This window comes from Aquila chrysaetos, chromosome 11 (genome assembly GCF_900496995.4).
Source record: "Aquila chrysaetos chrysaetos chromosome 11, bAquChr1.4, whole genome shotgun sequence".
In the NCBI taxonomy this organism is placed as follows: domain Eukaryota; kingdom Metazoa; phylum Chordata; class Aves; order Accipitriformes; family Accipitridae; genus Aquila; species Aquila chrysaetos.
In genome coordinates, this window is record NC_044014.1 from 17,977,901 (window position 1) to 18,003,362 (window position 25,462).

The window sequence follows — 25,462 nt, forward strand, 5'->3', positions numbered from 1 at the left end:
CTCCACCCTCAGGCCCTAAGGACATAAACAGCCGTGAAGGTCTTCTGGGATACCACCCACCCATTGCCACCTCCAGCAGCCTTCTGTCTCAGCTTCCAGCTTCTCCTGACAACTTTCAGCTGCACAGTAACACTTTGTCATGACAGCAGATTTTGTGGCACACCTGCATTTTAGTCCAACAAAATGTAGGCTGAATGTAAGGTCACATGAAATCACAGTGCCAGTGGTATGCAGTCTTTAAAGTTGAATTTCACAGGCATGGGTGTAAATGAGGTCACCAGCTACATTCGCCCTGCTGACAAGTACAAATATAAGTTCTTTCTGTAGGATTGTTAGGTCCAGTTTGCCATACAAAGCGTGGGATTGTGAGTAAATGATAAGGCTGTATAATCTCTATTTCCTCTAGCTTTCTGTCAGCTGTTTAAGCTCATGAACCTCCCTCACCTCTGGACTTTGGAATGGAGTGAGATATGAAATGCAAACTTCCCCAAATACCGCTGTAGAAATCCCTTCTTTTGCCCCCAGTGTGACTTCTCCAGTCAAATCCTCCTGTTGCTTTTCCCCCTGACCTTGCTTCAGCATAGCATAGCCTCCACTCCATTTGTATTTGTCCTCCTTTCTCTCTTCCTCTCTGCACAAGCATTTCATTCTGACAGTCCCTTTAAAGGTTTTTTCCCTTGCTTATCATCCTTCTTTCCAGCTATGTCATCCTGCCTAGACCAATGTCCAAGCTGCCCTAAAAAACCCCTACTTTTTTGGTTAACCTAAATTGCCATATAGTAAATTATTCTCATACAGAATTTCCTGCCTATGATGCTCTTTATAGAAAAGTGTGTTTAAGTGTGACTCTGATCTATCTGTGTTTTAAATGAAAATATGGCAACGTGGATAAAATGATGCAGTGTAATATTGAAACTATGGTGAAAAGCCTTGGTTTAATCTCTGTATATAGGTAGCAGTGTAAGAGTATAGTCTGTTCACAAGATCAGCTATGCTTATATAGTACCTATAGTTTCATTCTACTTGTGCTGGCAAAGTTGTTCAGTCACTGCCATAGCTTATTCCACCACTGCCTCATATGTACACTCTTCCAAATAAAATAACGTCTTCTAGTGACATTGTGGTGTTGCCAGAATAACTGTCTATAGTAAGAGCATTTGCCAGCTATAGCAATCACAAATGACAGTCTTATGCCTGTGACCGTCAGTTATTCAGCAGAAGCTAGTAATAGAAATTGGATCTAAAGATTTGCCTTTTTTTTTTTTTAAGTCAAATAATAAATGACCAGTAGCCAAGCAAATAAACCAATAAATTAATTTTCTTGGCCATGGAAAAAATAAAACATTCCAGCAAACTTGGTATAACCATTTTTCACCATTAGTTTAAAACTATACCACATACAGCTGTGCAGAAAGCTAGGTATTAAATCATAATATGACACTGCAGGTACCTAGTGATATGTTGATCCCAGAACAAAACAGTTTTTTGTTTTACAGAATCATTCAAAACCTACATACTGCACACTACATTATAATGTGATAGATGCTTTTCTTTTGGAAGGCAAATCTGACAATCGTAAAATGTTGCAAAAAAGCCTTCCACACTGTTACGGCTTGTGTCAGTCATAACAGTGTTGGAAAACAACATTAGATTATCAAGAGGGGGAGAAAGAGTTCCCACATTGGTAGAAATTGCTATAAATACCTCTTTATTTGAAAATAAGTATTGTTTTTAGTGGCCTCCTTTCTCACCTTGGAAAATGTTTCTGCCATTTGATTATCTTTCTGAGAGCTGTCTGATAGTCTTTGGAGGCCAAGCTCTTCTAAGTCAACAGTTGAAAAAGTTCATGAAGAGTAATGGAATCAAGTTTTAGTTCTGCTTTTGGTGAATTTAGTTTCAGAAAACCATTTAACCTGATCAAAAACCATCTTCAGGGTTGTAACAGGCCAGACAAGATATGACTGGAACATTTTTAAATACCCTAAGAATTCCATTGTTTTTGCTTTCTGTTTAAAGGATGAGTGAAATCTGGAGTTTCAACACTGCAGGCAGTTCCAGCATTGTGACCAAACCTAGAGGAAAAAATAAGATTTCAATTATCTGCAGAAGAGAAACTGAAAAAAATGACAACTTGTACAGTTCAGATCATTTTACTTAATGTTCACAATGTTACATTAACTGAAATTTTTGACATTTAAAAAATTTGAATGTTTCCTTTTAGTTTGTTAGACCAGTACAGTTCAGGATGAAACTCAGCTTCTCCACTGTAGAACATCACTGTATGCACACTGCAATGAGGGAAGTTTGTGACCCACTCTGTTTGATGTATTGAATGGAAATGCCTCAACACTACTTCTTTCATAGGTGGAGTTTGCCTGCGGGAATCAGTTAAAAGTAATTTTTAGCCATCTTCAGATGGTGAAATCACCTTTTGCAGGTGATTTATAAAGTCCCTCATCAGTAAAAAAGAAAGAATGTATTTACTTACTACATAGGGTTTTTTCCTTATATGTTTTATGTGTTTTTTAAAATGATTGCTGCATTAGAGGAGTGATTTTAGTTTTATATAACATCTTTTATAGTCTAAATACCCTAAAGCATGTTACAATATGATAGATAAGCAAATATTTCTTTTAGAAAGCAAATATCACTGGTTTTATGTGCTCAGCAGACAACAGAATTGGAAAACTGATGGAAAATAATGTGACAGTATTCTCATTCGGCGGTAGGGAGCCATCTTTGATTTTTGGTAGACTGTGAAAGGACTCTACATACTGTGTAAGTAAGTTTGTTTTGTGACAGTCATAGTAAATGACTGAGGGGTAAAAGAAGCTTGGAAATTCTGTTAGCATCTTTATCCTAATCTGTTAGTATATATGTTTTGGACAAGGTCATTTGCCAGATGTAAGCAAAGCCAGATGTTCAATGCTACAGGTTTATGACCTCAATATAAATTATATGCTACACAGTAAATACTTTAGAAAGAATTAAAATAATGGATCCTGAGGCAATAATATGAAAAACATGAGTATATATTTTTCAAGCTTAATGCAAGGGCAACTGGGTGAAGTAGGCTATTAATACAAGTGGCTATACTACATGGCTAAATGATTCCTTCATGTCTTAAAATATAGACACTATAGGCATCTCTGCAAGAAGCATAGAGGCAGCTAAGTGCTACTGAAGCTGTAGTTACATGGCCAGTTTAACTTGGCATAAGTCTGAGCTGCTGCCAAAAGAGTAGGTCTCTTTGTTCCACCCTCCCAATGCCCCTGCTTGCCCTGCCACTCGTCTCTGCCCTCACACTGGCACTAGGGTTCCCACGACCATGTGATAAAGCTGGATCTGATCCTGCTGGTATCTAAATTGGCAAAAGAAAAAAGAAGCTAGTTTCCCAGCTGGAAATTCCATGATTCATCATAGCTGGGTAAGCACCGAGGGCAGAGAAGAGTGAATTTCCCCTTTCAGTGGCAGCCCATGTGGGCTCCATTAAAGTGGCCATATAACCCTAGGGACCAAAATACTTCTCCAAAGTTCTAAAATTTGATAGACTTCAGAACAAAATAAACAAAATAGGTCCATGAGTAGCCTCTACTAGATCCCTGCCAGTGCTATCCCACATCTGTGGTGGATATGCTTCTGTAGCTCGAGCCAAAACACTTTCAGCCCAAGTACAACCGTGTTTGTTAGTCTTAATCAGGTGTGTCAAAAAATGTGTCCATTATCCTGTGCCCCTATCATTTTGATTCTAAACAGGTGATAAAATCACTTCAGCTAAAGTGAATGTAATGCTAAAGGCATGAAATACAATATCTGCAATTTTTGCTATAAGCATTACATGACTTTAGAAAAAATATAAAGAGGAAATTAGTTGCTACGTTTCAGTTGCTAATGGGTAAGAAAAAAACTGAAAGTCAAAAAGTTATGCTTTAGAGAGGAACAAGAGAGAGTTCCCGTCTCCTTCCAACTCGGGCACTCCTGTAGAGAAACTGACCGGGAGAGGGAAAAATCTTGTCAGAGAATGGAAAGGGAAGTACTGGGTCACAAAGGACAGTTTAAAAAACATGCTGAAAGTCTACTTACGGGGTTTTTCCTATACTCTTACTCATGCTGAGCAAGTATGAACAGAACCAATAATGCAATACATTTTTAAGACAAATTTTGGCTCTACAAAAAGCAATGCAAATTTATAACAATCCTAAAATTAGTGCTTCTGTTAACTTCTTACATCTACTTAGTGTATCTAGAACCTATATACATAAAAGCTACTGCCTTGGAACTGACTTGCAAATATTGGGCAGCATTAAGATATCTGGGGTTATTTTGTCTCTAGGAGTAGACTAATGGGAGTGTTTAAAGTTTAATGCCATATCTAGAAGCTCTGCTCTGTTTTATTTGACTGTCAGAGCACTATTTGGTAGAGCAAATGCAGACCATTATACATATAAATGCACTTTTGGTTTAAGGGGAAGAGTTAAGAGGCTGTTTAGAAAAGCCTCCCTTTTCTCTAGTGCGCACAGCACCTTGCCTTCAAGCTATTGAGCCCACAAAGTTTTCCAGCCCAATGAAAAAACACACCATTTTTTTAATCCTTTCCACAGTCTATGAACTTACTGGATTAAAATCACTAAATTAGAAATGTATTTTAGCAGCAATCTTAAATGACACAAAGACACTGATGAAGACTGCACTCAGATGATTAAGTAAATTTACTCATCTCATGTTAGTGCTTCTGTGCCCACGTTAGCAAGACCTTAACACAAAATTTAAGTACTTACTTAACTTTAAGGTAGTTGAAGTTAGACATGTGCTTAAACATCTGGCTAAATCTTGATCAAGCCCATTACGTAGTTACACATAGACTTTTTTGATGTCCTTCAATAGGTGACCAGAACTAAAATGGCAGATTTGAAATTTGTGGAAGGGGTAAAAGAGGAGCAAACCAAGAAAAACTCACTCTGTTGGAACACCAAATCAAAATTAAGCCTTCATCTTTCTGTGTTCAATTCACTCAGTTTTCTTTTTCATTCACTTTCATGTCCTTCATGTGCCTGTAGTAGTCTTTCAATGTACATGCCTGCAGGAATGACAGAAATGTTATCTCGCCTTTCAAAAAAATGCTTGTAGAATTGTGACTAAAAGTAATGTTACCACTGAGAGGTGGTAATTTTCTAGGTCTGTACCAAGTCCTGTCTTTATTCACTTCCCTGCAATGACTTTGTACTTCCTCTTTTTGGTGAGATATAGAAACCACTTTACTCATTTAAATTTCTGTCCTTGCTCTCCTTCACCTACCAGGCTGTAGGGTACTAGTCCTTCAGAGAGGTACAGTGCTCAGTTTTAACTGGAACTGTATTTTAGAGTAACCTAATACGTTTAGTTTCCTTCTGCTGCTTGCAGACCTTTCAGAAAAATGGAGTAAGCCTTGTTAATGTAGCTTCTGTGGGTTTTTTTTTTTAATGCATAAGCTCATATCCACACAGATGGTGCATAAAAGGGATCAGTTAACCAAAAAGACTCAGAATGCAGCAGGTCAGTTACAGAACAGAAAATATCTTTTAACTTTTTGTGTCAAGAAATGACATGCAATACTCACTTAGTATATCATAATAGCTAATTACTTTCTGTACTACTTGCAGTATCACTATTACTGAGTTGGGATAGAGGGCAGAGCAAGCTGGATAGGAAGGAAAAGGTGTCCAAACCCGAAATGCCTTCAGCTGTTATTAAATAGCTATATTTTCAAAAGTTGTACTAAAAAGTGCCTGGCTGTCACTCCTTTCTGATATTCAAAAACAGCTGTGAAGTCCCCAATAGCAGTAGGAAAGGTAACAGGAATCAGGTCTAACTGTTCTTCTCGGCTAAATAGAAGAAAATGGTAATTGCAAAAAAATACTGTATGACTGAAACACCTGACATCTTTGGTATTAATATACTGTCCATATATACTCAAAACAAGCCTCAGCCTTGATCTAAAATGAGGAAGCAGTTGCACCAAGCAGTTGGTGTTATTGATAGTGCTTTAGCTGTCTCAGCCCCACCGATAAATCTGCATAGGTTCTTTCAATGCACAGAATTCCCAGTCACCTCAAAGTAATTATACTATTCAATTTCATGTTAGGGCTGATTTGTGTCAAAGATGTATTATGCCTTTACATGCTACATATTTTCATTTGCTCAATCTATGTTAGTACTTACTAATACAAGAGAGATTGACAGCTGCTTTGTGAAGATTACGTAGAGGGCATATGCAGATGAAAAGTATAATCAATATTTAGCCTTTCTGTGTTCTGTGTGTACCATGTAAACACACACCTGCTCTAATTATGGGGTTTGCCTCTAGACAAAATAGCGGATGATTGAAAAGTGAGCAGAATAGGATGTTATTCAGACTTTAAAAAAAAAAAATCAACACTCTTGACAAAACTAAACTATTTATAGGCATTTCCTCTTGCGCATCATGAACACAGCAGAAGACAACTCGTTGTTCCTTCTTCTCAGATAGGTATCTGTAATTGACTTCTCCCCATAAGCAAGCCTCTTTCAACTTTTCTTCACAGCTTTGATACAGCTTTACAGATAAAGATCAAAGGCTCAGTGCCTTGAACTGATGGTTTGGTGTCACAGGTTACCACCTCCAGCTCCAAAGTTCCTCCCCTCCTGTCATGAAAGGCATTGCAGGGGGTGGGCTGCGATGAGTCCCCGGAGTGGATGAGGGGCAGTAACCCCCTATCTTAGACCAGCAGCTAACTGAAGCAGTTTATCTGATTGCACCTCAAGAATTCAGCTATGTGTTTATGCATTACACACATGTAACAGCCACTGAAATCACCAGCTCCAACCCAGCCAGCTGATACCAACCTGCATTTCCTTGCAGAGGAATTCCATTCTTGCTCTTCCAGGTAGTGTAAGATATAGGGGTGTGTGCATGTGGAGATCTGAAGCACCTGAAGGAGGCCTAATGAGAGGAAATAGATGCTTTCTTTATTTGGGAATTTCCTTTTGCTTTCTACTGAGCAATTAGAAGGGAGGTGGAAGGGGGTAGAGTTGTTTTATATAATTCATTGGGTTGGTTTAGATGTATTTTCATATTACTTGCCAGTTTTGTACATCTTATGAAGACACTCACCCAGTTCACTGAGATCCATGTTCTTCCACAACGACTGTGTCAGGAGCACTGTGTTAATGGAAGCCTATTGTAAGAAAGGTGGTACTTTTCTTGTTAATTTAGTTTGAGAAGATAGATCAAGATAAGAGCTTCAAGCTTTTCAAAATCTCGAGTGGTACTTCTAAAAATCCCCTTCTAGGTGAGCAGGTTCCACCCCACCCCCAGCAAACAGGAGTATTCCCTTTTGTCCAGAAACAATAACTCACTTAATTTGGTCACCTGCACACCTGTTTATAAAACTAAAGGCTAATAGAAACACAAAATAAAGACCAGCTGGGGAGAAGGTGGTGGAATAACTGTGCTGTGAGAAGCAGTAAAGGAGGGGGCTGGGCATGCTGTTCCTTCTTTAGTTTCATGTTTTAATGTGGTTTTTTGAAATAAGAGGTAGCTGTAGTAATTTTTAATTTTCTGCTCTTTAAGTTTTGTTTTTTATCTTCTAGTAACTCAGCTTTTATTCTCCAAATTCTGTTATACTCTTCCTTGCTTTCTGTTTTCTTTTTTGTGGTTCTTTTCTGTAAAACTTTATAGCTGAAGCAGGTGGGGGGTTGGGGGGATGTTTTTGGTTTGAGTCTAAATTTGTACTTACTAAATCCCATTCTAGGTTTCCAATGCTAAGCATTTGAATTTGCCTGAAAGACAAGAAATAACTACTTTTTTGGGGGGTCATCTGTTACGCTGCCTTTCTCAAGACAAAAATGAGGGCTACATGTAACTTCAAGTGAATGGAGGTAGTAATGATCTGCAGAAAATGGGAGTTTCTAGACACAGAACTACAGGGTGCCCTGTCAGTGAGAAACATATGTACCCAAAAAGGTATAAGAACTGAAACTGGAGTGCAAACTGATTTACAGTGTGATGACTTTTTAATTATTATTACTATTTTGAAACTAATTCAACTTCATCAGTTAAAGATTTAACTGATGTTAGGAAGAGGAGGAGGAATATGCAGGTCACTTAATATTGAATGTGTCAATATTGCTTACAAAGCTTCCCTTGCAGACCTGTCTGAATATATCCTGTTCAAAATTCTGCCCTTTTTTAACTAAAGAAACTGGTCTGTGAGCGCAGATGGGGATTTTTCAAGGGGCAAAACAGATCATTCAGACAGTCCTATAAGCACCAGAAATTTAAGGAGGCGTAATTCTAATCCTCCAGATAAACACAAATAAGTATGCTTGTAATATAGAAAACTTCCTGTGATTCATTTAAAACTGGTTTTTGTTTTGCCACCACTCCCTACTGACGCTGCAGTCAGCCCTGTTTCCAAAAACATTATCAGCACCACTCCCAACTGCAAGCGCGCACATCTGTGCTCACAGCCAGATCCACTGAAGCAACCATGCCCAGTCTTCCCACCCGGGAGAACATGTAATATATTCTTACAGCAGAGGGGTGTCACTCGCTGTGGGCTGTCACTCGCCACCTGACATAGGCAGCTGTACAGCTAAAATACTGACAACCGATGTGCACACTGAAGGTCCGAAGTACTGGATTCACTGTTCACGCAAGTGGGTGAACCGTGCCGTTTGTGTACACAGGAGATCCCTCTCTGTTCCCAGGAGCAGGCGGAGGCTGTGGCCACTGAGGAGCCATTCATGCCAACCGCTCTGAGCCACAATATACATATCTACATAATATGTATTTGTCTTCACAGATTTATAATAGTGATAAATACAGTTTCTCAAAAATTAGTCTAAATGGTGGGAGAATTCCTTATTACACAGATCTGTCTGAAATTAAGACAGACTCCTCTTTCTCAAGTCTGGGGACTCTGTACCTCATCTTGCATTTGAGTTGAAAGCTTATTGCTCACTTTATTTTTCTTCATGTTATTTGTATTTTTCTCTTTTTTTAAAACATTATTTTAACTTCGGAAAGCTTTTGTGGGATACCTTGTATGCAAAAGAGCCAGAAGCTTCCAGCTGATGTTTGAGTGGGGATGTGTCACAGGCCAGGCCCACCCATTGCCCTTCGCTTGACATACATTCTACATACGCTGAGCTGTGACCAGATCAAAGAGAAGGTGGTTTTGTTTCAGTTGTTTTATCTCAAGGCAGCTCTGCAGTCCTTCAGCGCACAGCTAGGTATTTTGTGACAGAGCAAATCCTTCTTTCAGGGTATATTGTATTTGCAGTGGTAAACCCTTCCACCTTCCTTTACATGGGTATCACAGCTAGTGACCCCTCTGTCAGTACATCTGATAATCCTGAATTGCTGGAGGTCAAAATTGACAAGATACAAAAAATAGCAACACAGGGCTAAAAGGTGTTTCCTTTTAGGATTCATTGAACAGTCTTTTTTTGTTATTCCCTCCAACATGTAGGCTTTCTAATGTATTTGTAAGAAACTTCAAATTTTTTAGAAGCACCTAGAGCCAAAGCTTCCATCTGCAGAAGTTTGAAAATCTATCCTGTGTGCAGTGAGTTCCTAATCAAAGGGTCCCATCCAGTCTATACCTGTCGCAATTAAACCAGATCTCAAAATAGCTATCTATTGCTGAAGTTTTTTCAGAGATTAACAGTGACACAGACAGCACCTTTATCTGCAAGCCTGATTTTACATAAACAGCTCTCAAGCAAGTTGAATGAAGAGTTGGTGCTTGTAGTTGAGACAACTCTTAAGTTTGACCTCTTAATTATCTTTAATTATATGCAATGCAAAGTAAAACTAGCATTACTTATTATTTTCATTTACAGTATTAGCTGATTGAGGTCCTTGAATGTTTCTAGTATCTGTTCATCCCAAGAGAAAAACTAGAGAATAAACATTCGTTGGTAACAAGGTCGTGACTCAGATGTGTTGTGAAGAAAGAAGGTTGTAGTTATGTACCTGAAGCAAGGGCTGTCTACATTGGGTCATGGTAGCCTCCATTTCCTAGATACCCTCAGGGCTGCTGCTCTGGTAAGTTTCTCCCACAATGAACCTCTTTACTTGGAGTATGGTCTTAAGTAAAGTATTTGAGACCTAGACAAAAAGTATTTGAGAGCTAGTCAGATATGCACATCCAGGTAAACTGTTGCCCTTTTGTGCTTCACTTTCCTCATCGCTCTGGAATGGCCTTTGGGCTTGGGTTTGAGACCCTTAAGATTTGGAGAATCCTCTTGCTATAGGCTTTGCTATCTGCCTCTCATATTTTCTACTGTCTCTCTAAAATCACAAGTTAGACAGTTCTTTGTAAAACTTGTTAGTTATAGCCTATTATATTGGCTGGCACCTCAAGAAATCTCAACCTCTAGCTAACTGGACAGAGTGGTTTTTGCAGCTTGTTCAACTTCATGGGTCAAAGGGGATTCCACTTGAACTGGAGGTCATCCATGCCCGATGACTTCCTACACTTACTGCTATAGAGTGCTCTGGTTATCTGCTTACTCTCACAGGCTTGATACAAGTTGAGTTGTCCGGAGGCAACAAACTAAGTATTCCAGCAGTTCCTGCAAGAGCTACGTACCTTAAAAAATTCACACGAATACCTATTAGCTACTCCCTAATTTATCACAATTTGTAATTAGAAAATGAAATAGCTCTAGAAAAAGAATGAGGAAGAAGAGGCAGAGATTTTTAGGAAATTTGATTATGCAAAAATAGGAATGTTCTGATTTCAGTCCATCGGCATTTGAAAAATAATTGATCACACCAGTAGCGGCACGTGTGATTATTTCTAATTTAAATGCATCTTTTTTATAAAATGGAAATATGTATTAAAATGCTCTTTTAAACTCTAGCCTTATTCAGTGCATGTGGAACACCTGTGATAGTCTAACCAATTCACCTACATATGATCAAATGAAAAGCAAACTGTTCTGGGTACTCGTAGTTATGAATTTTGGGGTGGGTTTTATTTGTGTGTGTGTGTGGACTTTTTTAGAGACCAAAGTGACAATATAAAATAAAATCAGTCACATGAAAAATGAAACACCTTTTTTCAAAATAAAGCCATAATTTTGCTACTGTAAAGATATATTCATGTCAGAGATGAGCAATAAGCAATATTCAGCTCTAAATCTACAGTTAGATTTTTGGGGGCAGGTCCTATCTTTAACAAACAATAAATACAGGAAGAAAAATAACTGATGCTTACGTGCCTTTCTAATTAAAGGCTGGAAAGCCTTTTACGAAAAGGACACAAACACTTGCAACCAACCATTCTCCCCAAACTAGAACTAAACCATTTAATTCTCCCCTCATTCTTTTCATTCCTCATTACTTTTCATTTACAGACACTGCCAGGTGCCAGCTGGGGCACAAGACAGAAACAGTAAACTGCAGAACATGGCTATTTGTGATGTTTCAAGCATAACCAGAAGCTGAATCTATTAGGAAAAAAAAACCAAACCCCCCAGAAAAGAAGAAGTTCTTCTGAGATCTTCACCCCAGATTTGCAGATTTAATGTATCTGCTTAGTTTAGATAATAATCCAAGCTATTCTTATAGACGTAGTGCATTGTTGCAGGAAATCTTGAAACATTTTGCTGTGGCCCTGTTTCTCACACCTGTAAGTAATTTATTTTTTTGTATCAGCAGGTAACACTATATCCTTTTGCTGTAAATTAATAGTATGAATTTTGAGCAAAAATTAAAGATGTGCTTGTGAATTATTTGTCAGTTGATCTCATGATTTTTTTTTTTTCTGAGTTGAGAACCTAAAAAGAATAAGTTGAGTTGTTTTTTAGGTAAAACTGGGCAAAGATTTAGGCTCTAGGAATACTCTTTAAGTATCAGACCCATGACGTAGCCTGTCAGAGCAGGATATTTCACGTTGTTGTATTACAGGGCTGCTGAAAACATGGAATATCCTTCGATTCCAGCTGATGTAATGAAAGGATCAGATTTTTCTGTTCTGTTAATAAACATTATTAAGACTAAAATTAAGCTTTGTTATTTATTTCAGGATTCCAGAAACTTACGAGTACCCAGTTATTTAACTGTTCTTTTTAAGCAAGTCTCATAAAGTGGGATTAATTGTCACTAACTACCACAATGACTCTAAAATCAGTAGCAGAGGTAGGAAGGTCTCTTTCAGCATAAGCCTGATACTCAACCACTACCTGATGCCTTGAGTGGCCACATGTCTGCTCAGACTGAACCACAGACTGCAGACAAATAATCACATCATGTTAGTGCAGTTATTTCATCATTTTTGTTTAGCTAATTCTCATCTAATTCCAATTTAATTTGAAAAAGCTATTTTAATTTTTAAGAGCAGTAATTACTAATGATGAAGCTGGAAGATAGGGTTTTTTTAGTGAAGCTCTATGCATTACTCAACCTTCTGAATAATAAGGTTTCAAGTTTAAAGAAAGCTTTAAAAAAGGGAAAGAATACTTTGATGGTTTTACTTCTCTTTGTAAGCAAAGCTTCCAAGAGTCTTTTGGTAGCCTGACTGTGCATCAGAGATGAGGTAGGCAAGACTAAAATGTGGAATGACAGACAACTTACAACAAAGAGTGGAAGGCAAAATTTTTAAGCCCTTTTTTGAAAAAAATCGTTGCTTTCCTTTATTGGTTGTGATAAAATCTTCAGCTTAGGTCTAATAAAAGATACTTAGTTTAGGTAAACAGGAAGAACATAGACTGTGTGAAGAAACTAAAAGTATATATGCATTCTATAGAAGTTTCTAGTATGACCAGACTTCCAACAGGTTTCACTATAAAATCAGTCTTTTGCAGGAAGTTGTATCTGTGTTCGTGATGTTGACTTGATTTTAGTGGTGTGGTTTTTTAAATGAGAAGGGAGGTGGGATTCTAAATGATACTTGCTGAGTGAAAAATAAGATATTCAACTTAAATTGCCTTGATAACCAGTAAAATTTTAATGAGGTCAGTGCAGCTGACGAATAAAAACAATCTATGATTCCAGATACCAGTCTATGTAACTAGAGTCCTGAGATCAAGAGTTTTTACAGCTAAGAGTCACAGATAACTCTAATTGCTTCTCAGATGGCCTGGGCCTGGGAATGTATCATTTTCCCCCTTGTATTATAACTGCAAACACTATGGGAATGAGGTAAACTGGCCGCTGATAAAATTACTCCTGTAAGGTCAGAAAGCAGACGGCATTGCCATTATAGCTGTGGAGTGTTGTAAAGTCAGTTCTGAACAAAATGTTAACACTGAGATATTCTAAACTATTAATTTAGGCAATGGTGTTCTTTTCTGATGCACTTACTCTTAAATTGATTGTTTAAACTGCACTTAATTGTATTAAGGAGAAGGATAACACAAATCATGCCAAAGAGCTCTGTTAAAAAGGGAGGAAAACTTCATACACAAATCATTTAGCAACTAAACTACTTATTGAACATATATTAAGCATTTCTGATGTGTGAAATGTTACAGGAAATGCATTTCCTGTATTTTTCTTAATTTATATAAATGGGTGTTCAACCACATGGTAATTTTAATGCTGGCTTTGTTTAATATCTTACAGGAAGCTTCAAAAGATGGTGCATGACATCAAGAAAAATGAAAGTGGGATAATAAACAAGTTCAAAAAGTAAGTTTGAAATGCCTATCGTAGTTTTATCAATTTGGGGAAGTTCAGATTGCTAGCATAGTGTATAGTACTTCAGTGATGGGACCATGTTATTCTAGAGGGATGTACTTCAGCATATGTAAAGAGCCTCAGTCCAGACTGCAACATGCAGAATTGTCATTAGTATTAAGAGTATCACATAGTAGTTGCAGAACTGGTGTCCAACGGGAGGTCATGTTTGTAGCCCTAAAAACCAGTATTTGGGTAAAATGCATTTTTCTTACATATTCTTTGGGAATCATCATCACTTGTTGTTTGGGTGTGTGCCTTTCTCCTCAGGCCACTGTTTAGGCTACCTGCTGCAATTAAGTTTTCATTTGAGCTCTACCTTGAACCAACTGGTCAAACATCATAGTTAGAATTCCCACAAAAATGTTAAGTCCTCCTGTGTTTCAGTTCCATAAAACAAACCCCAGCATTACCTAACATCCTTATTCCATTAAGAAGTGCTGAACAGCATGCATATTGATGCCATGTGCATATGAGTATCATAAAATATTCATGTGTATTTATACATAGAAAGAAATTCCAGTAATTCTGCATCCTTGTCAAATGAATACACTATTCACTGTTTCCAGTCAAACATCTATTTAAACCAATTAGCTATTTAGCACACTTTTTCTTTTTCTTAATGCAATAGCTCATTTGCATTGAACTTCCATTTGGATGCGATTTTCTCATTCAGATGTCTTTCTTTACATGGGTCATTGATGACAAAAGTACTAAGTACTTTTAATTAGTACACAGTATCTGCAGCGTTTCCAGGACGACCATATTATATTCTAGAAATACAGCTCTTGTACATAAAAGGCACATACAGACATTGTTTAAAATTGCTCTTATAGAGTGACCATGATGGCTCAGTTCAAGGAAAAGGAAAAAGTATGGTTTTAACAAGAGCTAATGAAGTGATCAGTAGGCTGGTGGGAGAAGCAGTAGGGCTTTGCCTGGTTTGGCTATGCAACAGCTCTGGAAAGCTGGCTGGCTCACTTATTGCTCCTGCTGCCAGCCCAGGCAGGGCTGGTGTTTGTGGGGCAGCCGCTATCCCTGGCAGAGGAGGGGGATACACTTCTAGGAGCAGCAGCAACCACCTGGATCTCCTGTTGCACAGGCAGGAGGAGTAACCTTAGGCTGCAAGACCTCCTTTGTGGCCTCTATCACAGTTGTGTTTCTGTCCACAAACCTTAAGCAGGCTCTGATGGCAACACCTGATATATCAGATAAATTCTTGAGATCGCTTTTTTCCCTTTATTCATCCTCTTTCACTGTAGCACTGCTGCAATTCACAGTAAATCACAGTCATGTGGTATATGTACTTGTTATTTCCACATAAGCACAAAGGCAAATTTTTCCCTAAAATGACCCTCTTTCAACTACTTGGATCTTTAATTTAATCTATGTGTTTGTTTTTAACACAGCGTGTATGTAAACAGACCACTGTGTTCAGAGATCTGTCTGCAAAAAAACCTCATCGTTTCACCTGGTACCTGCTCACAGGGAAGAGCTTCTAAGCTGTCAGGGGTGTTGGTGGGTTTTGGGGAGCGGTGTGAGGAAGATTGGTTTTTGTTGGTTTTGCCACCTTTTAATAAAGGGTGGCTTCCTACTTCACAGTAGTAGTTTAAGTTAATGTTGCAGTGGGTCCAGTTCAAATGCCTCAGAGAGGAAAGCAGATGGCAGAAACAATAGAATCATCTCAAGTTTATAATTTGAAGCAACAAATTGTCTCCCATAGTTGCCTGGACATGAATTCTGCTCTTAATCAGTATTGCTCTGTGTATATTTCCTTGAGAGTAAGAGGGGAAGGACAGAAAAGGGAAAAATAACAAGAACTAAATGTAACTGAAGCTGGGAAGGTCAGAGGTGCCATCATTAAATGTCAGATACAAGATTGCTGCTGTAACACTGCAATTCTTTGATTCTCTCAAGATTAAAAAAAAAAGCCACAAAAAAGAGCAGGCTCATAAAAACTCTCTTAATGTATGACTGCAGCATGAGGCTCACGTTTTTACCTCCCCCAGCTATAAGAATACAAATTGAGATGTAGAAAAAAATACATATAATAATCTTCCTGATACTTTTATGGTTCATCTGAGTTATAGTAGTCTCTTCTGCAGTGATGAAGATCAGAAACTTACTCTTATGTTTTTAAAAAAATTGAAGAAAAAAATCTCACATTTGCACATACTTAAGAACTCAAATCTTGAACCCAGCACATAATGAGACTTGCAATAAAAGCATGAGCTGACAACACTGATAAGGATATGTACAAGAGATGCCAAGCTTTGCAGAATTAGAATTGGCTGTATTCCTCTGAATGTGCCCTTTGGGGGCTTTTTGTTTGATATTTAGATGCTTTTTCTAAAAAATGTGGTTATCCAGTTGATCACTTCCTCCATTTTAGTTACAGCATTATTTTATTAAATGTCAAGGATCTAAACATGACTGCAGCAGGAAAAATTGTATTAAAAAATTGGCTTTATAGCACAGATTTGGAATTTGTCTGTATGCTGGAAAAACATCGTTTTGACTCAAATTCAAACCTATTATAAGTAGAAATAATTTTAGAGAAGTCAACTAGTGTACTTGCTTATCCCAAACCTAAAGTTGTCACACATGTATACTGTAAGCCTCTGTTACTGAAACTGAAAGAATGATCAAATACTGATGAAATACTTTTCTGCATAATCAAGAGCCAATCCAGATTTTAGAAGTGTCTTAACAAATACTGGTAATATGTCAAATGTAAGATAAGTTCTTGCATCAAGTGTCTTGCTCTCCATTCTAGTTCATCTGCGGGGTGTGGGTGGGGAGGGATATGTCTACCATCCATGTGTGTCTTAAAGGTCTGCAGAAGGAAGTCTTGAACAGTGGTGGTTAACAGTAAAGAAAACTACAGATTGTTTCTTCATTGCTTAAAAGTTCCTGTTGTTTATTCCCCATACTGACTTAAAGTTTTCTGGCTGTAAAAATATTGCCCACTGCAGGATAGCATTCACCTGCTTGCCCTTAGTCACATGCAAAACTGTTTACAATACTGGAGTCCCAGCTGCTGCGCAGATCATGATGTCAAAGAGAATTATGTACTCGGGTGTAGAAGCAATCGGTACAGCCAAAGTTGTATAAACAATGATTGCTGGAGGCATTTTGTCACATTCACATCCTTGGTAATACAGAACAGGGAAGTAAAAGAGAAATCATAGGCAACCATCCTGCAGAGTGAAACCTATGCTTGAAACACACTGTAAAGACATAGCACTCATCTGTAAATCATAAGCTTTAAGCCTCTAGGCTTTGTCCAGTGGAATCCTAGCTCCACTGAAGTCAATGCTAAAAGTCATACTGCCTATACAGCGAAGTCAGGATTTCTCCCTAAAGTTCTGGTACATGCTGACCTACTGTGTTGAATAAGAAACTAGAAGTTCAGGTTACTCACCTTGTTGCAATATCGCATCCTATCAAAACTTCCTTTGCAAAGCCATCAGAAATCATGCACTTGGTAGTGATTTGTCTAACTGCACACAATCCAAATATGTCCATTTCTTGAAATCACATTTGCCACATGACCTGAAAAATGGAAAGAAGATGCATCTTTATCTCATCTGCTTTACCCAGCTTTTTAGTTGGGTAAGTTTTTACTTCAGATTTGTCTGGTCCATTTTTCTATACCATTTATAACTTAGGTAGTAACCTCAGGCAGGAAAATGGAGTTGTGTCAACCTGCACAGATGCAACTAGAAGACATCCATGATCAAACCCTTGACAAAAGGAAAAGTGGTATTTTATGGACAAAACAATGAGAGAAAAGTACTAAAAATCAAGCTGTACCACACTTGGAAGAAGAAACCAGGGAGAAGTATAATACCTAATTTTAACTGTATTCTGAAGAAACGTGAATTTCAATGTATAGCTGAATAGAATGTTTTGAGTGTCAGGATTTTTATTAATATAACAATATTTCATCAAGTGAAGATAAATAAATCGCAGCTATATACCATTTCACTGCCACAGCACATTGTAAAGAAAATGTGCAAAAGAGTAGTAATAACACTTTAAAAAAAAAAAAAAAAAGGTTTCAGGTTAATTTTATTTTGTGCCAGATACTTCCAAAGCCGTAACAAACTATTCCACTAGGTCATGAGAATATAGCTCAGGAAAAGTTCATATGTCAGCTGGATTGCGCCTGTTTGGAACTCTGAAAAACTTTTCGGCAAAGTTCAATTAATTTATCTTTTAATTACAAGTGTGATGATCTAGTGCACTTAGGAGTAATACATACTATAAATACTCAACTCTGTTAAGATGTTAATATAATTTTTGTATAACCTATTAAGTTAAAATGGTTCCTAAGAAGGGAGTGGACTTTGTACAGAGTTAACAACAGAAAAAGTGAAGGACTCTTGAAAACAAAGAGTTTTTAGGCGTATCTTAAATGCTGGGGGAGTGAGCAGAAACACTAGTGAGGAAATGCATTGGTGGAAGAACTTAAGTGCTACACATAAAGGGCTGCTACTATGTACATGTGGTTACTGTTCTGGGTGTAGCCTGTAAAAGCAAGTGTTGCTAGAGCAGAAAACCCAGACCTCTGCTGCAGTTTATTTAAAAATTCTCTGTTTAGTGCAGGAAAACACAAAAATTTGCGATGAACTCAAAGCATGTGATTAATATTTGCAATCCCTACAGAATTCCTTATGTGAGAAAAGTTAAGCACATGCCTAAATGTTTTGTTGGATCAACCTCAGCATGCTATAGAGGGCAAATCTCAGAATACGTTGGTTTTTAAAATGAAATAGTTTATTCTCCTGGAAGTTATTATGAATCTCTGCATAGTGCATTCTGTCCTTGTGTGAGCAGCATCTAGACCACATTATGTGAAATGTCTCAAATGCTACCTGGTTATTTGTTGAAGCTAAAATGTATATAGTAAGATGTGTTATGTTGCTTTTAAAACCTGTAAACATACCCTCAAAAATGTACTTGGATTTTGAGTCCTTTAGAACTGAAATTTCTCAGGGATATTTCAAAATATCCAGAAATTTACTTATTTTCTATTAAATTTTAGAAAAATACTAGTTCCATTAAAGTAAATGGTAACTTGAATTATTTGTGTTCTATCACAGCTAACACAGAGATACTTCACCACCTGTAACTTAAGTCCAGAGTGGAGTAGCACTAGAATATTTTACTTGGAAATTGCATTTGCTATAATTTTATATAAATCTCTTAAAAGATATTTTAGGAAATCATTCTGTCTTCCATTTAAATATGTATGCTCAGTTGGATGGCATTTGATTCTTTCAGTCCTCTCATTAACTTCAGGGGAACAGGACGGAGTCAATTGTCACTCTGCAAGCATCTATGTGGATAATTACATCAGAATCTGAAATAACTAGGTAACTACTCCTTGGCATAGGGGTTATGTCTTTTGAGCTTGTATTGGGGTTTGCACATTGGGTAAAGTTCTGGCTCTTGCAAAGCAAAGCTCCAATTGACTGCAAAAGAGTCTGGATTTCAGTTTTGGCACTCAGTAAATCATACCAGTACAGTGAGAATTATTTTTTTTAAGTGGATTTGAATTTTAGAATAAATAACATATTTGAAATGATTCTAGCAAATACAGATATGGCCATGAACTGTTTCAGCTCTGTGACAGAAACATTATTTCTTTTCTTCTATTGATACTCAGGTTCCAAAATGAACAAGTGGCCTTAATTTGCAAAACTGGGAAAGATACTTGGGATCGGTATGCTATTTCAGAGCTGCACAATGGCATGATAGGCTGCTTGGACACAGACCTCTGTTCTGTGCTTTGTATGCTTTTGTTGTAACATATTTACATTTTCTGTCGGGGCCACTGCCAGGATTTATGAGGCCTGGGACAAAGTGTTGAAGTCTTCTGCCTAGCAGCTTGGAAATGTATAATGTGGCTTAAGCCACATACTTTACACTGTGACCCAGCCAGCCTCTTACTATTGCCTCAGTTCCGCTATTTTCCAAGTTTCCACCGTCTCTGAACAACTTACGATAGAAATGTTGCAAAGTATATTAATAGATTTTGGTCTATCCTCCCTAAGACCCAAGATCTGCCCTGGCAGTGGCCCTGGGTTTTTCTTCTAACATGCCTGTGCTAACCTGGACAGAAGACAACAGCAGGGCTGTTGAGAATGCTTTTTAATTTACTGTTTGTACACTAAGTTATATTATGCTCCAAGAAGTTAAAGACTCGGAGGAGGCAGCTATCCATCATTAGTATTGTTAGTAACAAACAAAGCAGGAAAACACTTCAAAAATAACATGGCTAGATTGGTTTTGGTTTGTTTTTTTTGGTGGGGGTTTTTTGAGCTTTAGCAATGCCTGCACTATTTATTCATTGATTCATGCAAGTGCCTTTTTTTTTTTGACTATCTGAACAGAATTCCATGAATTCAACTCAAAAGTAGTCAAAGCATTTCTCAAAATAGATGGGAAAAGTTTGTAAATTGATGTGTTGGTGCCAGCATGCCACCACCCTGAGTTACCTTGGTACCTGAACCATGACACCTAAGCAGCATGCTCAGGACCAAAATACCAAGTGTCAAATTCTTGTGGTAAAGCAAAATTTTTAGACATCACTGTTGCTCAGACATCATAAGAAACATTTTAAATTCTTTGGGGACAATTTCTTTGTAAATATTTTCCTTATTTTTGCAAGTGAATTTGTTAGGACCTAATTGAAGAATGAGTGAAGCCATCAGTTCAGTGGACAAAGGTTCAGGTCCATGGAGGGGTCTCATCAGTGCTACAGGGAAGCTGTCAGACAATGTTCAAAAGTCACTTTCAAGAGTCATTTTAATGTAAATTGTGTTAATGTTTTATATAGCTACAAAAAGCAAAGGATTTTTTTTCTCTTCAGATGCATCAGTCTGGCCTCTGATATCACATATGCACCATTAGTTTTGACTTTAAACCCAAATTCTTCTCTCTTTTTTTTTTTTTTAACAGGGTAATAAGATAATTGATATATCAACTGACTGTAATTCAGTGTCTTCTCTGGACAACTGCAATTTAGTAAGCAGGAGCGTACATATATATACACATATATGTATGAAAAGAAGTACACACATACATATGTGTATACACATATATGTATACTCCTGTTTGCTAAATATATATATATGCACATACATATACATACGTGTAGTCCTTTCAGTATTTCTACGAATTATCTTTTGATTCACTGGGTATTACAAATGCCATTATAACAGTATTTACCAAAAAGGGGGCATAACATCATAAAATAATAGAAAGTGGAAACAGAATCTGGCCCTGAGAGACCTGGTATACATTTAAACAGTAATCAGGAAATAAAGTGCATGCAAAATGATAGTTATAAAAATATGGCTGGAGAGTGCTACACCACTTTCTTATGCCATAGTCTTAGCAAAGCCTCTGTGAGCCTGAACAGATTGTCATCTTCAATTAGATGTGCATTTATCTCTGACCCCTATGTTACTTGTTTCTGCATTGGAAATGAAGAGGAGGGTGGGTGGGCAAGGAAGCTGTTCTTTCAAAATATGTTCTTAGGTAAAAAAAAAAAATCATCTCAGATTAGATTTTAACTTCTTATCTGTTTCTAGCTTTTCAAAGCTTTCTCCTGCAGCTATTTGCTAAGCATCTGTGATGGTAATCTGTATTTCTTCAGCTGCAGGTATCTTTTGTTATCAGCTTTTTTATGTGTCTGGCTAATGCTCCCTTCTAGTGAATGTTACTTATTAGATCATAAATGTAATAATTATTGTTTACAGGCTAAAAAAAAAACCTCCACCAAGTCTACCACAAAGGGATTATGCTTCAGGTATGGCTGTATTAATGTAAATTTAAACTGCATGTCTCTGTATGTTTGATACCTATACACCTAACAGTATTTCAGCTATACATTTCCTCATAATTTGTTTTTAATGAGAGAACAGGATACCGTTATCAACAACTCTGAAGGTAGTTCACACATCTGAAATGAGAGGCAAGCAAAACATGGCAAGTTGTCCTAGTATGAAGAAAGAGTAGCAAGTAGCTACTCCTTCAAATTCAGTATTTACCAGGGTTCTGCATGTAGGCTGCTCTAAAAATGGAGAATTCACATCCAGTCCCTCTCTGCCAGAAATTGTGATGTGAAAGTAAATAGGGAAAAAATTGAACAAACGGATCATCACAGATTCAGAATCTTAATACTATTAATGCAAGGATGATGTCATGAATTATCTTAGAGGTAGAACTATACTTACTTATACACCACTGCCCACAAACTAGGTCATGCCAATTTTACAAGTTAACAGCTATCTTGTTAAGGAAACAACAACATGAAAACTGAAGCAAAGAGGACGGAGTTTGCAATTTATCAGATAATTTTTCCATGTTTAACGTAAACTCTTGTAATTTGTGTGCTGTCCTGGAGCTTTAACCAAGAAACGACAAAGTGCAAGGCCCAGAGGTCAGCGATAGTTCTGTTATGTAGAAATTGTTAGTCCTACTTAAAAATGAGATGTGTTAGCAGGACACTCTGGATAAAGGGCATGCTCTGCTGTTCAGACCATTTGCAGCTTGCCATTTTCTAATGCTTTTCCAACAGCTCCGAAACAATTTAAAAAACAAGCAGGCATTTAATTTACTATTCAGTCCAAACCAGATGTGTTGCTCTGAACTGTTTAGGAAATTTTGACCACTTTTTTTTTTTAACTGAATATGATAAGTATGGATTGAAAAAACAATCTAAGATAAACGTTTATGTTCGCTATTCCATATCCTTAAATAACTCTAATGTTTGGTTTAGAACATGCAGGCAATGAAGAGGAACAATGGTCAGATGATTTTGTAAGTACATATTTTGGGGTAGTAGGAAGTTACTGTAGCAACAAGTGAGCACAAGCAATAATAATAATAATAGAAGTTTATTTTTGAATCATCTACTTGTGGTTGAACTTAATACTACTGAAATGTTGTCTTATTTTTTACATCAGCATTATTTACAAGTAGCCACTGATTGTTAGCTACCTCAATTTTTTCTCTATTCAACTTAGAAGTACACTCAGAAGCACTGTCAGTGGTAGCCATGCATGCTAAGCTTTTTGGATAAGTAAGCGCATCGCATCAATTTGAGGGACTTCTCAAACTGAACAATAATTTCAGAAACCAGTAAGATCTTCTATTTAGGGGAGGGAGGGTGGGAGGGGTGAGGAGGGGAAACCACTTCTTAAAAATGAAACACTTCCGGTAAGATTTTAGAGAATACTAGAATGAAGCAAGTCATGGTCATCAGCCATGTAAAGTAATGGTACAACTATCAGCCTGAAGTGACTAGTTTCCTTCTGGAGTTAGATCCTGAGTACCCTTTTAAGAGGAGAGGAAGTGACAGGACACACAAGAGTCACAGCTGGAACTAGGAAGGAACTGTCCTGTGAAGGGAAACAAGCTGTTGGTCCATAATTTGAAGACTGAGCTGTTGGTGAGAAAGGACTCCTTGGAGATAGCAAGGAGACAGGGAGCAGGGAGCTCCGGGGAGGAGCAGAAGGGGAGGCAGGCAGGACTGCCAATTTGTTTAGAGAGGGAGCAGTAGAAGTGGAGTGTAACATGTCCTTTTAAGGATACGCTCTTGTAATTTAGTTAATTGTACTCCTGCAAGGATATGTGTGTCATACACTGCTATGAAGCCATAAGTATGTTATGAGATTAGAAATGGCAAGTTCTGTATTTCTAGGACAGTGATTATGAAAATCCAGATGACCACTCTGACTCTGAGATGTATGTGGTCCCAAGTGAAGAGAATCCTGATGACAGCTATGAGCCGCCTCCAAGTGAGCAGGAGAAGAAGAAGATTCCCTCCGCATTCCCTATTTCTAGGGGTGAATACGCAGGTAGTTATGGAATAGTTGACTATGTCAGCTTGATAATTGCTTATTTATCAGTACCAGAAGAGAAGTGGCCTCAAATGGACTAACCTGTCCTTTCCTCAAGAGTTTGCTTTTAATTCTGACAATCAGGTCTTCAGCTTTCAGGGGTATGATTTGTTATTACAGCATCAAACAGGTTAGTATTGTTGGTACTGATGTTTAGAATTTAAATATAATGTGTCATAGAGGCTTTGATAGACATGTACTAACTACAAAATTCAAGCAAAGGTATGGGAGAATCCACTAACTTGGCCCCAGATTCATCCACGTATTTTAATGCAGGAATTCGTACTGAAGATTAAGCACATAAGACTAGACAGGTTCCTTCTTAATCTTTTCTGTATCTCAAATCATTATTCCAAAAGCAGTAAAACAGAGGACAAAGCAGCCCAAATATTCACTCCATATTGTCCTTCAAGATTGGAGGATAAATATCCTGAAAAACAGGACAGGATCAAGATTTTATTTACATCAGTCCAGCATAAAAGCATTTTTTCTTCCTGTTTTGATTCTTTTCAACCATGGGCAGATCGCACTGAAGTAAATGGAAGTTAGCTTCAGTTAGATGAAGATTTGAGCCATGGGGAAAAGAAACATTGGCACAATGCCTGTTTTCAGTTTTGTATGATACAAGACTGTTACTGGTTATAGAATAATCATCAAAGTGCTAAAATGCCACATATGTACTCATAGATGTTCATCAGCACTTCACCTACGTGTTCTTTGAAAAGGGGAGGAGTTTTAAAAATGACACCCCAAAGGACCTGGCATAATTTCTGTTTCAGACCCACCCTTTGTGCTGTGTAACAGTTGTCTTTTTTTCACGTGTCAGATATGTTTTTTCTCGCTTCCTAACACCAAAGTTCATACTAGCACAGGACATACTAACTAATGGACTATACCACCCAGCCACCACCTTTTCCCCAAGGAGTTAAACAGTTGTTCATACAACAGTCAGTGTCTAAGCACCCTCTGCAGCCTGATACAGAGGACTATGTTGCTACCCTAGATGATCAAATAGGACCAGTTTGCACACAGGTCTCAACATCAGGACCAGCATACACTCAGGTCTGCCTTTTGACCTGAGCTGCAGCCACAGTAAAGACTTGTTTGCGCAGGTGGTAGAAGATGGTCCAGAGGCTAATGTGTAATTTTTACTAAAACTGTTGTTTTCTTCCACATTGAAAGACAACCGCACCAGTCACCAGCAGCTTCCTCCCATCAACAAACCTCTCCCAAGTACGGCCAGTCCAGCCATGTCCAGACCAAAGAAACCATCCGTGCCATCCCTGCCACTGCCGCCACCTGCTGCAAAACCAAAAGTACCACCGAAGCCTAAGGAGTGTAGTGATGATGAGGTAATGTTTATAGATATACTTGTTTTGACAGTTTAAATGACTGATGACCCTGTGCCAATCGTAAGATAGACTACACAGCAATGCTGTGGCCTGGTCCCTTTCTTAGTCTCTATGGTACCAATCATTTTGTACATCACAAGCAGTGACCTGCAAGTACCATGCCGATTCCTAGGGGATATCTGCCTACTTCAAGTATCAAGGAGGCTCTTTAGACCACAGAATAGTTTCTGCTCATGCATAACAAGCTGCAGGGGAAAGAGCAATCTCAAAGGCTACCCCAGGACCAAAGGCAAGGGATGGCTTTTATGCACCAGTCTAGAACTGGAGTAATTTGGTAAAGGGTTTTCAGTCTTGGGGAATCCCATCCACATAGGATGATAAAAGTCTGAAATAGCAGTCACTGTGAAATGGCAACTATTGTAAACTGCTGCCAGGGCTTCAATCCCAGCAGTTTGTTGATATGATGGAGGTTTAACTGGTAGATT

General features: G+C 37.9%; 1 protein-coding gene and 1 long non-coding RNA gene across 8 annotated transcripts in view; one reads left to right on the forward strand and one right to left on the reverse strand.

The window, feature by feature from the left end:
- Window positions 1-25,462, forward strand: part of BLNK (B cell linker) — a 107,648-nt gene that overhangs the window by 61,997 nt on the left and 20,189 nt on the right. For 4 of the 6 annotated variants that reach the window (XM_030029771.2, XM_030029769.2, XM_041127112.1 and 1 more), the window contains 6 exons: window positions 13,595-13,660; window positions 19,383-19,439; window positions 21,481-21,530; window positions 22,503-22,543; window positions 23,427-23,583; window positions 24,808-24,977. In XM_030029771.2, the coding sequence (XP_029885631.1) occupies window positions 13,595-13,660; window positions 19,383-19,439; window positions 21,481-21,530; window positions 22,503-22,543; window positions 23,427-23,583; window positions 24,808-24,977 (541 nt within the window). The remainder of the gene's footprint in view (window positions 1-13,594; window positions 13,661-19,382; window positions 19,440-21,480; window positions 21,531-22,502; window positions 22,544-23,426; window positions 23,584-24,807; window positions 24,978-25,462) is intronic. The other 2 variants (XM_030029770.2, XM_030029773.2) reach the window with 1 other exon arrangement.
- Window positions 762-12,356, reverse strand: LOC121233621. 2 transcript variants are annotated; one of them, XR_005933499.1, is made up of 3 exons: window positions 10,508-12,356; window positions 4,958-5,077; window positions 762-2,072 (listed from the first exon to the last, which is right to left on the reverse strand). It is a non-coding gene; the product is annotated as an uncharacterized LOC121233621 (long non-coding RNA). The 2 variants fall into 2 exon arrangements; XR_005933500.1 differs by lacking the exon at window positions 10,508-12,356 and having other exon boundaries at window positions 4,958-5,171.